This window comes from Hoplias malabaricus, chromosome 2, assembly GCF_029633855.1.
Source record: "Hoplias malabaricus isolate fHopMal1 chromosome 2, fHopMal1.hap1, whole genome shotgun sequence".
Lineage (NCBI taxonomy): Eukaryota > Metazoa > Chordata > Actinopteri > Characiformes > Erythrinidae > Hoplias > Hoplias malabaricus.
The window spans coordinates 54495057-54514286 of record NC_089801.1 but is presented as its reverse complement, the minus strand read 5'-3'; the positions used below and the strand labels follow the sequence as shown (position 1 = coordinate 54514286).

General features: G+C 37.0%; 2 protein-coding genes across 3 annotated transcripts; both read right to left on the bottom strand.

The window, feature by feature from the left end:
- Positions 1–1947: 1947 nt before the first annotated feature.
- Positions 1948–11233, bottom strand: LOC136687088 (P2Y purinoceptor 8-like). Of its 2 annotated transcripts, none has more exons than XM_066661321.1 (3): positions 11135–11233; positions 7316–7577; positions 1948–4078 (listed from the first exon to the last, which is right to left on the bottom strand). In XM_066661321.1, the coding sequence occupies exons 2-3, from the start codon at positions 7544–7546 to the stop codon at positions 3281–3283; spliced, it is 1029 nt and encodes a 342-aa protein (XP_066517418.1). In that variant the 5' UTR covers positions 7547–7577; positions 11135–11233; the 3' UTR covers positions 1948–3280. The 2 variants fall into 2 exon arrangements, with proteins under 2 accessions (XP_066517418.1, XP_066517417.1); XM_066661320.1 differs by having other exon boundaries at positions 10893–11156.
- A 1549-nt stretch (positions 11234–12782) lies between these two features.
- LOC136673857 (zinc finger protein 425-like) lies at positions 12783–18250 on the bottom strand. Its single transcript, XM_066649614.1, has 5 exons — positions 17822–18250; positions 16341–16516; positions 16184–16252; positions 15727–15837; positions 12783–15147 (listed from the first exon to the last, which is right to left on the bottom strand). Exons 1-5 carry the CDS (start codon positions 18129–18131, stop codon positions 14059–14061), a joined length of 1755 nt encoding a protein of 584 aa, XP_066505711.1. The 5' UTR covers positions 18132–18250; the 3' UTR covers positions 12783–14058.
- Between the last annotated feature and the right edge of the window lie 980 nt (positions 18251–19230).

The following is a 19230-nucleotide window of genomic DNA, read 5'->3' as shown; positions in this document are numbered from 1 at the left end:
TAAACTTGTACCAAAGCAACTATAAAATGTTTTAGTGGAATATTTCGCTGTGTCAAGATTGAGATGGATTTAAGAGTCAGTGTATTAAACAAACATCCTCATCTTAATGATATTAAAATATACAGTTAAAATAATAGCTGTTTTCAAGTCTCTAATGATTTATAGCACACAAAACGAACAGTCAAAAAAGTGCACTTGACCTTGGGGCAAAACTGGGTCAGGGCCACGAAGATTGTACCAGAGAAGCAATATGTAACAATCAATAAATAAAGAAGCCCGGGATGTTTTTACTCGCGTCCGTTTCATGGTTTGGTCTCTCGCGAAATTAACGAACTAACAGAGAGAGAGAAATTTAACCGTTTACCGTTGTTTTACAATACAGTGTATATGGTACTGGTATTGGCTTCACCCACTTCGACGGTCAAAGCTAAAAATTAACATCTTACAATTTGCTGAGGACGGCTGCCATTTCCATTAGTTTATTAGCTAGCTAGCACAGGGTGACCAGACGTCCTCTTTTACCCGGACATGTCCTCTTCTTTAGACTTAAAAAAAATGTCCGGGGGGAATTTTACAAACGTCCGGGATTTTGTTTTTCTAGCGCTTACATAGAACTTCGAGAAGCGTTTCTAGTCCCGCCCTCCCCTACTCCGACTGGTTCGCTTGAGTGAGAAGGGGGCGTGGTGAAGTAGCCTAAAATCTTCTGATTGGACGGTCTGACTGTAGAGCTACCTTTATTGGTCGATAACCTTTTCTGTAAACATTTAATTGGTCAGTAGTCGTCCACTTTTTCTCCATCTCAGATCTGGTCACCCTAAGCTAGAATGTCCCTCAGAGGTGTGGTTGCAGAAGCTGCAGATAAACCTGCAATTCTATTTTTTAAACTTCCCCAAACAGCAGACAAAACTGTTTGCAAACTATAGTGATTAGTTGGGATAAATGAGAATATCTTTAGCGGAAGAACTCCCCTATGCATTGTTTTCCCTCATTGGTACCTTGCCTAGAGCATTGATACTTTAATGTAAAAAAAAAACAAAAACATGAAACCCGCCCAATAAATAAATAAATAAAATAAAACAAATGATGTTTTACGAGTGGATTTGGCCTGTCTCTGTGATTATTTAATTATTAATTAACCGCGCATAGACACAACATAGACCACATAAGTACACATATATTTCTAAAGGAAACATTTGAATCACATGGATTCATGTAGCAGCCTGCTCCATCTCTTTAACATGTCCACTGTAATAGCTTTAACTTTATCCTGCTTGCTTGCTAAAACATACTATGATTCTAAATCTACAGAGCCTTGCTGGTGACATCCCTTTGTAATAACATTAAGGCGTGTGAATGACAATAAAAGAAATGCATGTCAGCGTCTTGATAATGTGTGTGAACAACTTAATAATGCATGGAAGAGATTTTTTTAAGGCATGGGAATTGGAATATTTATTGTGTGGGGTATTTATCTTTTCCCCTCACCTTATTAAATAATCCCCAGGCATTAAATATCTCATTATCATGTCTTATTAAATCATTCAGTATTCATTAGCATCTTGCACTCATGCATTATTAAGCGATTTGCCTTAAATTTAAGCTATTTCATCAGCAGGGCTCCTTATAAATCAAAGCTCATAGCAAAGCAATAATTCACAAAATGTATGTACATTTATATTTTAACAATTGCACTACAGTTTTCATAACTAACCTGGGGCTAAAAATGCGTAACTTTCTATTCTTTTTAATTTTTTTTATTTTTAAATTGCATATAAAAATATGAAATGCATATATTTTACATAAATCCATTTCTAGTCTGTAACTGCCTACCTGGATTCCATGGGTGTGAGTTACACACCACGTGTGTCTCCTAAGCAAAAGACTGTAAGACCAAACATAATAAAAACATATATTTATTTAAAAAAAACAAAACAAACAAACATCATAATGCAAAGCAATTTTCCCAGACCCAAGCGTAGAACACAAACTGGAAACTGCTGTGGAAAATTACAACATTCTCATTAGCTGAAACTCCACAGGTAACACATTTTGCTGAATAAAATGCTTAATAGTTAAATATTAATTACAAATCCAGCAGAGAAGCCAGTATGAGCCAGTAATGTCATCTAGATAATAATTTCTTTGATTCATTCATCAATTCATCCATGTCCTCTCACTGATTTATCCAATTCAGGATCAAGGATCAATACCTGGAATCACTGGGCGCAAGGCAGCACCAGGCCAACAATGGGCCACCTCACACCCACTCATTCACTCACACACTCATACCTGTGGACACTTCTGAACAGCCAATCTACCTGCAAGCATGGGTTTTTGGAATGTGGGTGGAAACCTGAGGGTTTGGAGAATACCCATGAAGACACAGGGATAACACACCTTTTCACAGGTAGTGACACGATCCCTGGATAGTACACCAGGGTACTGCCCCAGATAATAAGCTGATTGTACATTTTCAAAAACTCAAAAATTTCAAAGGCAAATAAATGGGCAAATAGTTAGTGACCATGCTGTGTACTATTAAATATGCCTTAATAGTGTTGTCTTTTAGAGACACACAGAATCGGGAAAACGGAACAGATAACAGTTACATATAAATGGAACATAAAGTTCATCCCCTTAATGAGCACAGTGGTACATCAGCAGCTCAGTGACCTACTTTCAACAAAACCCAAACCTGTCAGTAATGAGCACAAACAGTGTAACCCTGAGCAGTGATACATATATATGTTTCCCCAGACATATTTAGGCATGTGGAGAAATGATTCCTTTACACTGTTGTTAGATGGAGCCACAATGGTATAAAGATACATCTTGTGGCCATCATTAGGTTTCTTTCTATGCATATGGCTGTATGATAGTCAGATTGCATTGTAAATGTCCCCAGTTGTGGGCAGTTAAAAAAATATATAGGGAAAAAATATCCCATATCTCTGTAATACAAATAATTGCATTATTGATAGTGATAAAATCTGTTGCATTAAATTATTTATTAATTATTACATGCTGTTTCTAATGCTACATCATGAATAACAGACAGATTTAACTAAGTGGATTTGAAAATAAGATTATAACCATTATATTTAGCTTATGTTAGGTAACCAGCCAAAAGCCAGTGTCTGGCAGCTGAAGTTATTTAAATTCAGAAAATGGAGAAGAAGGTTTTCAAGCTGGATTTTCGTAAAACTAACTGTGATAGACCATGAGTGGCTCATATTCTTGTAATTGGTGAAGTATGGTGGAGACCCACTGCATTATATTATTAACTTATCAGGGACCTATCATCATTTTGATTCACTCTGATGCTACAGGGCATTTCAGACAAAACTGAGCCAGCATTCTCTTCCCTCATCGCATTAGGGCAGCAATTCCACTGGCGAAGCAGCCTCCACAGTGCTTGCCGTAACTCAGTGGAAGCAAGATAATACACAAAAGGGTCAAAGCAACAGTTAAGGCTGTTGAGACCTAGTGTGAGCTTGTAGGTGGCATATATGCTTTTTCCTTGCATCCTATAAAACATGTGGATAAGTTGGACAATCATGTTGGGTAAATAGCAGGTGATAAAGCAAACAGCTGCTAGTATCACCAAAGCCTGTGTCCGCTTGTGTGAACGTTTAACTCCTGCATCAAGGGCCTGTCTAAGGGCACGAGCCACAAAGCAATAACAAGCAACTAAAATTACCATTGGCAACACAAAAAAGAGTAGGTAAATAGAAATAAAGTAAAGTAATCCTTTCCGTCCATTGAACACCTCTTTAGGAAGCACATCAAAACAGGTAGTGATGTTGAGCTCCTGAACAGAGAGAGTCAAATCATGAAGAACATACGGCATCTGGAAGACAAGGAATAAAACCCACATGAGAAGGCAGTTCAGAATGGCTTTGTGAGAGCTTCGCAGATGTCTGGTTCTTAAAGGGATCACGACCCCACAGTATCGCTCAAGAGCTATGGCACAGGCGGTGAAGATAGAGCAGTACATGTTGCAGTAGAATGTAACGGTTGAAATCCCACAGGTCACTTTGCCAAAGATCCAGTTGTTACCTCGAAGATGATAATCCACCTAGGAAAAGCAGGGAAATGAGTGAATTTCAGATAGTTTACATCAGCTGTAATGATGATATTTACAATAGTGTGTGTTCACCTAAAGGCAAAAACAAAGGACTTGTGTTTTGGAAAAAGCTGTACCTTAACAGTTAAATGTGACGTTCACAATTTTAATCAAAAAACACTTTTTTAAAGCGTTTATTAAAGTATGGGTCCTCACAATTTGTGGGCTTGTGCTCCAGAAATAGGTCTGATGTGTTTATGAAATCCTAATTATTTTTACTGTTTCTGATTACTGAACTGATTCTAAAACCGCGTGACAGTTTTCTGCGTGACAATAAACACAGAATATAAGTGCTACAAAATGAAACAATTCGAGTTACAAATGAGTTTCTGTGTTTATTTCAGTTGTTTATTTCATCAAACCTACCGTTTCACTTTAAAAGATACAGAGCTTCTGAACACAAACAAACAGCAGAGAACAGCAGTTCCCCACAGTCATATATATTGCTTTTAAGTTCATACTTGTATAATAATAGTTCAGTCAGGTTTAGGTGTCATAAGAGCAGCCCTGTTGTATTATTAATAATACTTTTCTTTCATTCATTCATTCATTATCTGTAACCGCTTATCCAGTTCAGGGTCGCAGTGGGTCCAGAGCCTACCTGGAATCATTGGGCGCAAGGCGGGAATACACCCTGGAGGGGGCGCCAGTCCTTCACAGGGCAACACAGAAACACACACACATTCACTCACACAATCACACCTACGGATACTTTGGAGTCACCAATCCGCCTACCAACGTGTGTTTTTGGACTGTGGGAGGAAACCGGATTAATAATACAAATAATAATAATAAAATGAATCAACCAGGGGTTGTGTGCTTTTGCCTGTTTACTTGAACACAGGAGATCAGTGGAACAGTACTTGAATATTAATGATTTGAAAGAGATGCAGATAAGTAGGTAAGATTCGGGTTTTTTTGCTCCCACAGTTAGAGTGTAATTAATATTTTCAGCACGGTACTGAAATCACTGGTGAGGGTGGTTTCCTACCCTCCTCCACAAGTTATATGCAATTTTTCCAGCTGAGAACCTGAAGTAGAAACAACAAAGGCTTGGTTCTTGAAAGTACAGGTCAGTGACATATCACAATGAGTTTAAAGCTGTATATTAAGGGTTCCTTTAAATTTAAAGAGCTAAACTACATTTCAAATTACAGGATTTTAACAAGATTTATATAAGGACATGTACATTTTCTAATAAGTTTAAAGAAGTACAAGAATAAGTACAAGAAGTACCTGAGACCCCTCTATTATACTGCCTTCAAACCTGGACAATACAGCACTGAAGAAAGACTTCTAGAGTGTGAGAGCTGTTCAGATGGTTATTTAGAGACCTGTTTATGCTCCAGATATGATAGATATAAGGTGTTAAAGGCCAGAGAATAAAGGCAGAGATGTGTGTGCGGTTGGTAATATCTCACTCATGTTTGTCAATGCAAGAGTGGAGGGGGTGATGTCTCAGATGTTGTCACACATTTACTGTGTTCTTGTCTCTTTACAAGAGTGTAAAGAGCAACAGAGTGTAATTTATTAAACAATTTGCTCTGTCCTAGTAATTATGGATAGTACATTTAAAATTGTGTGTTTTTATTATGTAACTCGACAGCTCAACACACTTGGAGGGTAGCAGTATTTGCCAATTCATTTACATGAGCACTGTTTGCTAGCATTGCATTGAATACAGAAGAATGAAAAACAAACCCACACCTTTAAAGCAAAGCCAGTTGTGATTCCTTAGACTTCATCTACAGATGGCTGTGATACCATTGTGATGTGAAATTGCAATCTCATTAAAAGCACCACAGCATTGACGATTGCACGTTTCGGGCAAACTCGTTTTCATTTTTACTCATGCAGTACTTTTATGCCACTCTGCTCTTTGCTATAAGTTTCTCACAGTTTTTCCCATGCTTTGAAGAATGTTTAATTTCACTCACGTTGGTTACTAGCTGACAGGTCCCAGTACCAAGGGTATGGGCATGTGTTATGCTAGTAAAAACACTCAATTGTAAAATCAGTTGTGAAAATGTTTTATTTTATTTCCAGAATTTAATGCTTAATTTTCTGCAATTTATTCATACATGCCTTCAGCTCTGCAAATGTACTGGAGCTTTCTTTTTTTTCTACTTCTTTTACCCCTTTACTTTCCCATAAAAATATTTTCTCAGATTCTATGCTAAATCAGATGGGGTTGAAATACATAAGATCCCTGCAAACAGTCAGTGTACCTAAACTGTAGTGTTGTCAGCCAAAATCGTTTTGATTTTTGGTCTGCCTTTACATTTACTTGCCCATGAAGGACCAGGCATTTTCTCCATGTTGCTTTTATACCCAAACATGACTACATCACCTATTTAACATGTTTTTAGAGCATCTGAATCTGAACACATTTCTAGCCCCTTGTCCCAACATCAATATAAGAGTGACCGAACAGTACTGTGCAAAATTATTATTATATTATTGTTATTATTATTATGTGTTTTAAATAACGTATATTAGCTAAAGGTGTGGTGCTTGTATAAAATTATATTTAAATACAATAAATGCAAAAAAGAAATAAATAACAAATAAATGAATAAATAAATAAATAAATAATAATAATTAATTCATTAATTATCTGTAGGGTTGCGGTGGGTCTGGAGCCTACTCTGAATCACTGGACGCAAGGCAGGTATACACCATGGAGGGGGTGCCAGTAAATGTAAAAACATATTTTTTTGTTGTAAGTGTAAAGAACGAGGTGTGTTTCTATATCACTCCTTGATCATATGAGTTTGTTAAATCAACGGCACATTTCATTTAACATAATGAAGTATAAATTAACTGGTAAAACTAGGTATTGCATGATTACTTCAATTAATACTGGACTGCCATGAGAAGAGATGTGGAAACAGATAAACCAGCACACTCACACTCTCACACACACACACACACACACACACACACACAATATCACTACTTACTGTTATAATGTAATTTGTTTTTTTGTTTTTTTTTTAAGCAAATAAACTCTTACTACTCAGATTAACAGATTTTTAGATCTCATTTTCTCATGTGTCTAAAAATGTTCACAATAATGTATATAAACAATGATTTAAATATTGATCAGGGTGAATTTAAAAATCACCGATGTCATCTGAAGTATTATGTTCGTGTTGAGCACTCTTGTTATTATGTTCGTGTTCTTACTTGGAGGGGAAGTGTGGCACTGAACAGCAGATCTGCAATGCAGAGGTTAATGGAGTAGATGACTGTGGGGGTTGCTTGATTTCTGAGGCGGCAGAGAAGAATAAGAGCGAGGAGATTGCACGGCATGCTGACAATAAACACAGCAGTGTAGATCGCAGGTAGAACCCTGGTCATCAGAGGGCTGGCCAGTTGCTCCACTGTGACATTGGTCACATTTGCCACATTCGTCATTTTGGCACACAACTGAGATAGGTTTGTTGGTCTGAAATGACAGAATGGAAACAAATTTGGTTCAGTGTGCATCCCCCCCCCCCCCCCCCCCACACACACACATGGTTTTTCACGCTGATTGTGTTGAGTGTGAAAGTAAACACATGTTGATTTGAATGACCTAGAGTTAACTGTTACTACAGAATTGAATGTACAATAATAACCAATAAAAAATATATATACCTTTTATTTATAGAGAATTGTTCAAGAGCCCGAAGTGCTTATGACGAACAGAAGGCATCAAAAGAAAAAGCAGAATACAGCCATACGGTGAGTACAAAACTGCACAAATACAACTGAGAGTGCACAGCGGCAAGTGAGCAGCATGGTGAAAACAGTGCAGACCCACCCCCATCCTGGCAATATCAGCAGATATCAGAAGAATGCTAGCCACAGTCAGCAGTAACAAGACCTTGTTACTCTATTTGACACCAATAGTAGCTAGGTGTGTGTGTGTGTGTGTGTGTGTATATATATATTTATATATATATATATATATATATATATAGAGAGAGAGAGAGAGAGAGAGAGAGAGAGAGAGAGAGAGAGAGAGAGAGAGAACGATGTAAGCGTAGGTGTTGTAAAATAAAAACTTGTAAACCCCTAGAGACCAGTGAATGTGCTCTGACAACTCTCAAACAACTAAATCAAATGAAGTCTAGTTAATATATCTACTATTTCTCAAGATATTATTGTAGAATTGTTATGATTGTTAAACTTAACTCTAAACCTTGTAACTTACTTCTAACCTTAAATCCTTGTGCTTAATTCCATTGGCTTATGAATCGACTTGCTTCAATAAATAAAAACTGCAATTACCTGCTACTCAAATTCACAGAAAGAAAAATCTTTGATATATTTACTGCAATTAGGACGTGTTCACTTAATTAAATAACTTTGTTTTTTGTGACATATTTGAGGGTGTACCAATTTATAATGCAACTAAGTATGATTTTATGATTTGTACTTTTTTGCTTAATTATTAATTTTTTTAGCTAAATATTTTATTTATTTTAGCCTTAAACCTTAAACCTGAGGAGCAGAATACTAGTTTTGCACAAACTCAATAGCTCAGGTTTAAAAAAATCATAATAAAATAAATTTAAGAATAAATAAATAAATAAACAAAAAACACACATACATATATTCATAAAGTTCCTATCATTCTACATTATACCACTCTATTATATATAGTTGATTAATAATGGCATTTCAAGCTTTGATCACAAGTAGACACAGTTGCTCTCGGATGATTGTAAGTGAGAGCTTTGAGAGGTGAAAAAGGGTTGCCAGATTCTTTCAAATTTAGAAGATGAAGCATTCAAAGTGCATCGAATTCGTTCCAAATTGCTGTAGAAAAACATCTTTGATCCATTCGGAATGGGTGAGAGGTACTGATTATATCCACTTCAGCAGAATAAGTTGTCTTGCCAACAAGGTCACAAAGGTTACAAAATCAGAGCAATATTTTAGAATGGACAATCCTGATTGCATAATAACAACGATTGCTATAACAGGATTAGGATCACACTGTATCTCTAACACCTCTGACAAAGTATTATTAATCATTTATAATCTAAAGCGCTTATGATTTGCCTGAAACTTGTTCACTTGTGTAAAAGACCAGCAAAGGGCACAAATGGTACTCTGCAACTGCTATTCCTGTTCTGAGTAAACAGCGATGCCACTGTTTTTTGATGTGCAAACTGACTGAACGTATTAAACCCATTACCCTCCCAATGGGGCTTATCCTACTTCAGAAAAAATTAATTCATTTAGAATAATTAAGCACAAACAAACAAAACAAGGGCATTAATATTGGTATTAAATGTCATTTGTGCCAAACATAAACACACACATAAGCAGTAATTTTTTAAATAAAATGTATATTAATATGGATACGCATAAGTTTCACATCAACAATAAATAAAACAAGAAATTTCAAAGCATCCAAACTTTTGCAGACAAAGGGACAGAATCTCTCTAGATTCTTGAGTATGGTTCTTTAACACAAAAAGGTTTCTTATATATAGCACATAATCTGAGATTTGGTTCAGTGTTTAATAACACAATTTTTACCATAACAGTATGAAACTTCTCCCTGCAGTCAAATATAAGGCAGCCAGTGCAGTGAGCTGGCTTCTCCAGTGTTTCCAAATAGGTTTTTACATATTGTAAATGAGTTTATTGTTCTTATTAAGCTTTATTTTATTTCTGTGTTTTGGCTGGGCTCAATGCGCCTGTGATTCTGTGTATTTTCTGGACACACTTTAACCCCGAACTGGATAAACGGTTACAGACAATTCATGAATTTAGGCTGTGTGTTTACATTTAGCCTATGTAATCTCAGACCAGACCTTTTCAGTTTTGGAGATGACACAGTCCTCAGTGATTTACCGCACGCGAAATGAGCTGGCACTGAATCTGTTATAATCCCACAGTCAGCGGGTTTCCTAAGAGCTTATTTAAACGAGTCTCCAAATAACCATCAAGTTTAGATCCAGCTCTCAACACTTATTGATTGCTATTTGGGACTATACTGCTGGATGAAACTTTAGAAAAATATAATCTAAAGGTTATCTTAGTGATCATTATGGAAATGTACTTCAAGGGAAATTCCATAAACATATTCAGACTTTTTTTCTGTTTTTCATCTGTGTACACATTAGAAACTTCAGTGGAAAACACCCCAAAGCCTTATGGTGAGCTGCATTTTAGAGAAGTGTCTTCTAGCAGCGTTAGTTTTCATTTCTGCTCTTGAGGCAATTGTTTTGTTTAGTTAAAAAGTACAGATACTGTTTGAAAACACGCCACGGACTTCCCATAGTTTTCACTCACATAAATAAAACAAAAGAAAACAAACAACCAAACACAAAAGTCATTTGAGTACAAATGGAGAACTCGTATGGTATTGTCTGCAAATCAATGGTCCCCACAGTTCTGCACACGGTTAAGAAATGTTTCCATTACACTGTTTCCTTAAAGATGGAACATTAGAAAAGCTATAAAATGACTTGGAATAATATATATTTTTTACATTAAAACATTTTTTATTGAATCATTGTCAATTTGGAGCTCCATGTTTGATTCTGGAACTGCAATGCTTTGTATATTTTTCTATATGTTCTTTTTCTCTTCTATGGTAATGTAAATATAACTGCTCATTACAATAGTAGGCATTTGACTTAAAAAGCACTTTCTGAAAAAAAATCTTTACCAAAACTATTTACTACACAATGAAGGGTATTATAATTTACAAAACATTTACAGTCTAAAAATGCAAAAACCACGTGAAATGAAAACATACCCAGGAAGTCTGATGGTAATCGTCTTATTTAAGTTAAGCGTTTATCAGATTGGGAGCATGTGCACATGGTTGTGTGCTAAGTGTACATTTCAAAGTGGATGTCCTATTACCACACCCACTTTGACCATGGCTTCCGATATGTCATGCATTTAGAAGTGTATTATCAATCTTTAAATCTTTAAAATTCAAACCACACACAAACCTGGTTAAAAACATGTTACACAAATAAATGGCTACATTACCATTTCCACTTCCTCAGCCAGTGTAAATCTATAAGACCTATACACAGTATGTGACCTGGGAACATAAAATACAAAGAAAAATATTAACTTTACTCTGCTGCACAGACTGTTCCACAGGAAGTTACCCTTTATTTTCTTGTCATAGTCAGGAAACCACACCTGGCAGCAGTCAAACAAACTCCTACATAACCTGCAAACCTGCCACAAGCTGTGATAACATATTAAATAAAATCATTCACAGTATTTGCTCTTTTACAATCATCTCAGCTCGCAGTCTGTCATCTAGAAACTGGAGTACGTGACATTCGGCACGAGTTTGTTGGACTGAGAAATGTTAGATACTTTCATTATGATTAGATTTATGTAATTCAGTAAACTTCATAAGTTTACAGGCTTCTAAAGATTATATACAAAACATCCACAACTAGAAATAAAATTGTTTTTTTAGCACTTAATTTCTTTTTTTTTTTTTTGTCATTATTGTAAATGTTCTCAGTTTTGAATATAGCTGTAAAATAAAAGTCCATGCCTTTAATTTGTTTTGTTATTGTGATGTCAGCACCTCGATGTTTGTTTGCTTCTGATTGGTTGTTGGTTAATTTAAAGGCAGTTCACAAGCTCTAACAACACAAAAACTTTAGAAAACATTATTGATATTATTAATTGCTGCATTTTGTTTATAAAATTGTAATCTTACAAACTGCAATTGGAGAAAAAAAATTATTTGTAGTTCAGCCAGTGAATATTGTATTTAAGTGTGTAGTAACTCCCAGAGCGAGAATAGAAACTTTTAATGGAACGAGGTTGGCTCATGGCATAGGCATACCAAGTGTGATTACACATCTACAATAATAATTATTATTAAAAAAAAGTATTATTTACCATAGGTAAACTGCAGTGTGTTTCAAGTAGAGTTAATAATTAGAGTAAATAATTCTCATTTTTCACAAGTTATTTTTCGGAGGCAATCTCATTTACTGTGTGAACTGTTAGTGTTAACTTTTTTACATCATGTTCAAAGAAAAGTGTGCTTCTGTAAATTATTTAATATTAATAATATTTGTCATACCTTTGAACTTACATTTGCATATATATGGTCAGATTGATTTAATAGGTCGAATACAACTTTTCCGTGGTATTTTTGCAACAGAATTTTTAATTCATTTAACTTTTAATTCATTCTAATTTGTGAGTCACATTTTAACATCATAATATAAAATTCAACACTATGAGCTCTACAAGCTCTTCTTTTAGGCTCTGAAAAGCATGAGAAACACTTTGCAGCTGATGGCAAGCCAAATTTACATTGAATTTTCACTTATGTTCCTTTTAAGATGAAATCTTTGCTTAATGATATCTTATAGCCCCAAGGGTTTTTTACAAGAGCCTAACGGACCTTGCTTTTGCGGCGTGTGGTATGGCGTAACATCACTCTGTTCACTGAGCACTATGTGAAATAGTTCATAACAGAAATGTGCAATTAGTGCTCTCCGACTTGCTGAACTGCCAAAGTGTATTTACTTTACTAACAGGGAGAACTGGTTGTGAATGAACTGAAGAATTTTAAACTACATTTTAAGGGAGAGAATTGGAAGGTATAAGACAAACTAGGTCAGAAATAAATTATAATTAATATAATTTACCACAACATGCACTTTCTTTATTTAAACACCCACAGACAAGACAGAGCATCAACACTATCCACCGAAACAGGAATGAAATCATTACTGATACATATTAGTGTTACTACTTGACAATAAGTGTTACAAAAGTTTGCTATTATTCTAAATCTAGAAAAAACTCCAGGAATGGACAGATAATCTCCCAGACGGAATCCAACAAATGTAAACTCAATGAAAGTACTAGAACAGAGCTATAACTTTTTTCTAAGTCAGCTTATCAAGAGCTTTTATCCAAATTATCAAAATGCCATAGATACATATGAAAATGTTTGTATGAATGTTTTTTATAGTATGGCATTATGAAAGGTCTACCTCATGCTTCAACTCCTTCCTAAATGTATCTCTATATATTTCCCCATCTCTATTTTTCTTTTCTAATGAGGTTTTCTCACCCTCTGGCCAAATCATCTCTTCTCTGCTCCTCAGTCCAGTCTTCAGTCAGTTCATTAAGGGTGTCTGGTCTTTTAGCTTAATGTAGAAGCTGCCTAGAAGTTCTCTCCCCTCCTTCAGTCCCTTTAAGGAAAATGTCTAATCTAGACAGTATCATTTTCATGTTTATGCCTGTGTTTGGAAGTGTCTTAGAGAAAAAAAAATAATAATAAAAGCAATTTTGTGCCTCCAAATGCTGAGAAAGGCTACGTCAATATTGAGTGATGTCTGAGAAGAGGCTGTCAACTATTTATAACAACTACAAATGTCTGTAAAATTACATAACTATTGAAGTACATATGTGCAATATCTATATAAGTTAGCTTAAAACAACAAATTAGAATCAGTCCTTGTTGACAATAAATACCCAAACACTGACACTGTTCACTAAGGCAAGGAAACTGGCACTTGGATCATGTTTAAAAACTCCACAGTTGTTTCCTCAAGAATTTCCAACTCCATATGTAAATATACTGCTGATGTCCATAGCTCCCATGTGTTTCCATCCAAAGAAGATATATTGTAGGCTTCAATGTTCCAAAATACTCCAACATAGAGGATATACAGGCTTTAAACATTTAAAAAGTTTTTTAAAAATGCTCTTCACTGGAACATACCTCTTTCACAAAATAAGGTTCTTTTAGGAATCATTCATGAAAAGGTTCTTTGAGGAAACATATCGTGCTACTTCTGTGACACTGTACCAAAAACACCTTTGAGGCACCTGTATTCTGATGAGTGTGGATGGATAATACCATCCCATTGCTCAAGGAGCTGTAAGCACCATATTCTAACATTCTACACTTGACTCTTTCATACTTTTTCTTCTGTATCTATGTATTCTTCAACATCAACCTCCTCATCACCTCTACAGTTATTGAGGTGACGGCGGATTCCTCGAAGGAAATTGGACTCGAAAGGACAGAACGGGCACTGGTAGAGGCCTTGTTTATGGAACAGTTTAACATGTTTAGTCAGCATGGTTTCCAGCATGAAGGTCTTCTTGCACTCTTTGCAGGCATGTGGCTTAGGGACGTCATGCTTCTGACTCACATGGTATAGTAAGAAGCCTTTCTTCTTGGAGCGCCACTTGCAAAACCTGCAGTAGTAGTAGCGGGTGCTCAAATGTTCAGTGTATTTTGTGACAGCAGCATTTTTTTCCTCTTTAGCAGCTTGGCTGCTGTCAAACTCATCCTCGTCCTCTTCTTCATCATCTTCGTCTTCACTGCAAGACGCAGAGCTTCGTTTTCTTTTCAGCGAGCTTCCGGAAAAGTTGGAGTCCTCATTGGATCCATTCGAAGCTCCCCCCTCAATGGTTGGTCCTCCTTCTGTTTTAAGAGGATCTTCTGTTAAGGATACTTTAGTGTCTACATCTATCAAATGATCAGCTTGAATCTTGGGACTCGTAGTCTTGTCCTGCTCACTTCCTTCCCCGTGTCCAACCTCAGACATGTCTGAATCCTTGCTGTCCTTATTGGCACTACTTCCTTCCTTGGCCTCCTCAGCTTTTAGTTTTAACTCCAAGGCTTTGCCAGAGAAGCTATGCTGGACCAGTAAGTGGTCAAATAATTTGGTGTAGTCTTTTGCCGTGAAGAAGCAGATGTAGCAGTGGAAAAGCCTGGCTGTGCGCTGGTAGAAAATAACTTTACCCAAGCGGCCCACAGATATCTCCTCACAGTGGAGAGGATGCTGAGAGCCAACATGGATTTGGAACGAGCATTTAGTGTTGTACTGGATTAAGCAGTAAGGGCACTGCAGGTTTTTGCTTCCTTTTTCAGAGCTTAAAACCTGCTTCTTGAAGTCTGGTGCAGCTGAGGACTTGGGTTGGGTCTCTTGAGCATCTCTGACAACGTGAGCTACTTCCTGTACTCTTGCTTCATAATTGGTCCTTTGGGCTGCTCTCTGGAAAAAAAAAAATTTGTAAAATAAATAAATATATAAATAAATGCACAGTGACAAATTAACACAACGTAGTGCTAATTTGATAAACCTTTAATATATAAAACTGCACAAAATACAAAACCCACCCTTCATTTATGGCCAAAACTGGTATCAGATACAGCTAAACAAGATGATAACATTTCCCCCAGGAGACATGACTTTCAGTTATATCTGCAAGGATAATTCTCACACCTGCAGTGGTAGCATTTACTGTTTCTCATTGTCTGTGTTATTTCAAACACATTCAGGGTCATCGAGACCTGTCAGGTGTTTGGAGAACACAAATAGCATTTTATGTTTTCTGTCTTCCTACATAAAAAAAATGACTGTAATAATCAATACAATTCTTGATATTTTCAGATTTAAAGATAGAATGGTTCTTGACTTTCTTACTGTTTATGTTATGATGACATAAGATATTGGTGGTCTACAAGGTTTAGTATCTTCAGGAATCGGGAAAGTTTGGGGTTTTTGATTATTGAAATAACCCCTTAAAGTACAGATACCAACAGCAATTTCATTATCCTTTTCTCACAGTACCTGCCTCTTGAAGTCTGTTGGTGTTGAGGTCTTGGGTTGCATTTCTTGAGCTTTTGTGATATGTGTTTCTTCTGTGACTCTTAATTCATCATTGACATTCTTGGTTGCTTTCTAGAAAAGGAAAAGTGTATAAACTGAAACCATTAACACAATGACAATGACAAACACAATGACAATGTCATTAAGACAGTATGACATTATCTCATTCAACATATTATCTTGTCTAGCATACACCAAAAATCTGAGACCACTATTATTTCCAGAAAAACCATTAAGTACAAGCTGTTCATTTGACAACATCAATAAAGTAGTAAACACACATTACAACAAAATACTTATTGTGCTTACATTTTTTCAAGCTGGAAATTAAATGATGGAAAGAAACACAATACTGTATGGTTTTCATATGCAGACACCACAAGATGATATCAAGAGCAGTCAAGTTACACTTGCTTACACTGAGACAACTAGTTGGACCCTCAGAACCTCCATTATCCATTTTCTCACACCCATTACATGCATCTACCTATAAGTAAATCAAGAAAGGACAACAACGGGAAAGTTATAATTATTTTCATATATTTTTTGCAATGCAATTTAAGTATAGATCTTACCCATGTTTTTATGCGGTTTGACATATCAGGCCAGTAATATTGTGCAGAAATGGAATCTTCCATCTGTTGTGTGTTATAATGGTAACCGCCTTCACTAACATGTGAAGCAGTAAGAACTGAGATGATCTCCTCCTCCGATTCCAGCACCAGTCGTTCCAGTCCATCAGGACTTCCCCCTTATAAAACAACAGGTCATTATGCCATAGGTGCATTACAGGATATCAGAGATAAGGAAAAATATTTTCCCCCATTATGAGCTTAATTAGATGTTATATACAAATCATAAATCAATATTAAGGGTAACTATTTTCTAATATACAAAATCATTTGTGTCCAATTTAACTCTTTGAACGCAGTGCCATACACCATTGCTGCATTTGTGCTTGGTAACAAATGGGAATGGCGGTATGCCAAATAATATTTTTATTTCTGTGTCAATCCAAATGCACTTACATTTTTATTAAACATTTTATTAAGTATTATTTTATTTGAAACCAATTTGCCTTAAATTAACTGGTACTCAGTTTGAAGTGGAAGAGACAGACGTGTATAAATACATTTTAGCTCACTTTCAGTAGGTCGAATGCTAATATCTCTAAACAAGATCCATTTAACACCTAATATTAGTACTGAATACTGTGAAGTATCATAATTTATGATAAAACTAGCTATATATTTAAGTAGCACATTGATTGCAGTGGGTGTGCCAATAGCTATTACAAATGGACAAAAATACATAATAGGAAAACAGCTAAATAAAAATGACACCACAATGCATGTTTAATACATTTAATAGTGGTTAGTCATATTTAGGTTGAACATAGACGTTATAACAAGCAAATTAAGCCCTGCACATTATAGGAATACTGCAAGGCTGCAAGGACTGCACAGAAATTCACGCTAGCTACTTAGCGTTTTGTTCAATTAAGAAAAAGATTGCTAGTTTGCCTTGGCTCAGGTAAATAATTTTCACTGAAGAGCTGACTAAACGTTCGTACAAAAACCATGCTGATATGCATTCTCCGGTGAATAACGTATGTAAAGTTAGCTGGTAAGCTAACGGTGTTAAAAGGCTGAATCACAAATCGCTGCTTGCTCCCTGTGTAGAGCACTATGTAGGTCGTCAAATGAGAATCTACACTAAAAAAATGCGTTAAAGGTATGAGTAATTCAATTTACAGTTCTTCCTTCGGCTTCACGAAATTTTAACTAACAGTTAATGCACAGTTTGGGTGCACTATCCAAATGCAGTACACTTCGTAGGGTATAGAGTGTGATTTGAGACCGAGCCCACGGCGCAAAACCGCAACAATGAATCAGAATAGCGTGCTGCAGTGTGAAGACCACTGAATTGCAAGAGTAATGGTTCTCAATGGCTTCACTGTCGCATTTATTTCCTTTCGGTCGTCCGTTTCCTGATGTTTACTCCCTGGTCTTTCTTCTCTTCTCTGTCTCAAACTCCAGTCCATAGCACAGCTCACCAGAGCTGTAGTTGTTCCAGTGAAACAGCACCGGCACGGCTCCCTTTATCAGCCTCCGTCTGCCGCCGAACTCTTTACGGTCCTTCACATCTTCTGGCCTGAAATGCCGGCTGCAGACTCGAGTGTGGGGTGTTATTTTTAAGTCCTTTCTCCGTATACTTTTCCTCCACGCTTTCCTTAGCTCCTTATCCGATGGGAACGAGTGGAAACTGAGCACCGCGTTGTACTTCGCGTTGGCTCCACACTGAGGAACACAGCAGTATTCTGAGGCGATGCCCTCGCGTCTCTGATAGTACACCTTTTTGAACATTGTTTTCTGATTATAGCCGGGAAATGCCGACCTTACCGCACTGCTGTTGTTAGCGCCGTTGTTCTGCCGTCACGCTACACGGCGTTAATTTACGTGGGCTGTTTTTAAAAGTGTCGATAAACGGGTGCTACGGCAGTTTAAGAGACCCTCCCCCAGGGGAAGACCGATAATCATTGGTCTAAAACCGCCTAACGCCCTGGGGCTCCAACCGGGGGTACATTCCAATCACAGTGGACTACACAGTGTATCATTACAAATAGGAGGAATAGTTTGTTTTAACCCCTAAACAATAGATACATCATGATTATTTATTATTTGTACATTTTCTCTACACAGTGTGACTCACATGCAGACAATTGATCGTAGAGCTACATAGAGTGGGTTTTCCACAAAGAGGCAGCCATCTTTCATTCATTCATTATGTGAATATTCATTATAGGGTTGGTGGGTCTAGAGCCTATCTGGAATCATTGGGCGCAAGGCAGAAATACACCCTGGAGGGGGCGCCAGTCCTTCACAGGGCAACACAGACACATTCACTCACACCTACGGACAAGTTTGAGTCGCCAATCCACCTACCAACGTGTGTTTTTGGACTGTGGGAGGAAACCGGAGCACCCGGAGAAAACCCACGTTTACACAGGGAGAACACACCAACTCCTCCCAGACAGTCACCCAGAGCGGGAATCAAACCCACAATTATTAAAATTAGCATTAATGCTGGCATTGCTCCGTGAGATTTTCACTGTGGCTGGCAAATTTCCAGTGTTGGAAGAAAATAGTGAGGGTTTGCTGGAGTGTGGCAAGCTCTCATCATCTTGGCCGTTTTGTGTCTGGTGGTCAGCATAACTGTCTTACGTCAAACTATCTTTCATTCATTCATTATCTGTAAGCGCTTATCCAGTTCAGGGTCCAGAGCCTACCTGGAACCATTGGGCACAAGGAAGGAACAGACCGTGGAGGGGGCACCAGTCCTTCACAAGGCGACACACGCACACACACTTTTGAGCAGCCAATCCACCTACCAACATGTGTTTTTGGTAAGAAACCCATGCGGACACAAGGAAAAAAAAACTTCAGAAAAAAAAGCCCTGGAATG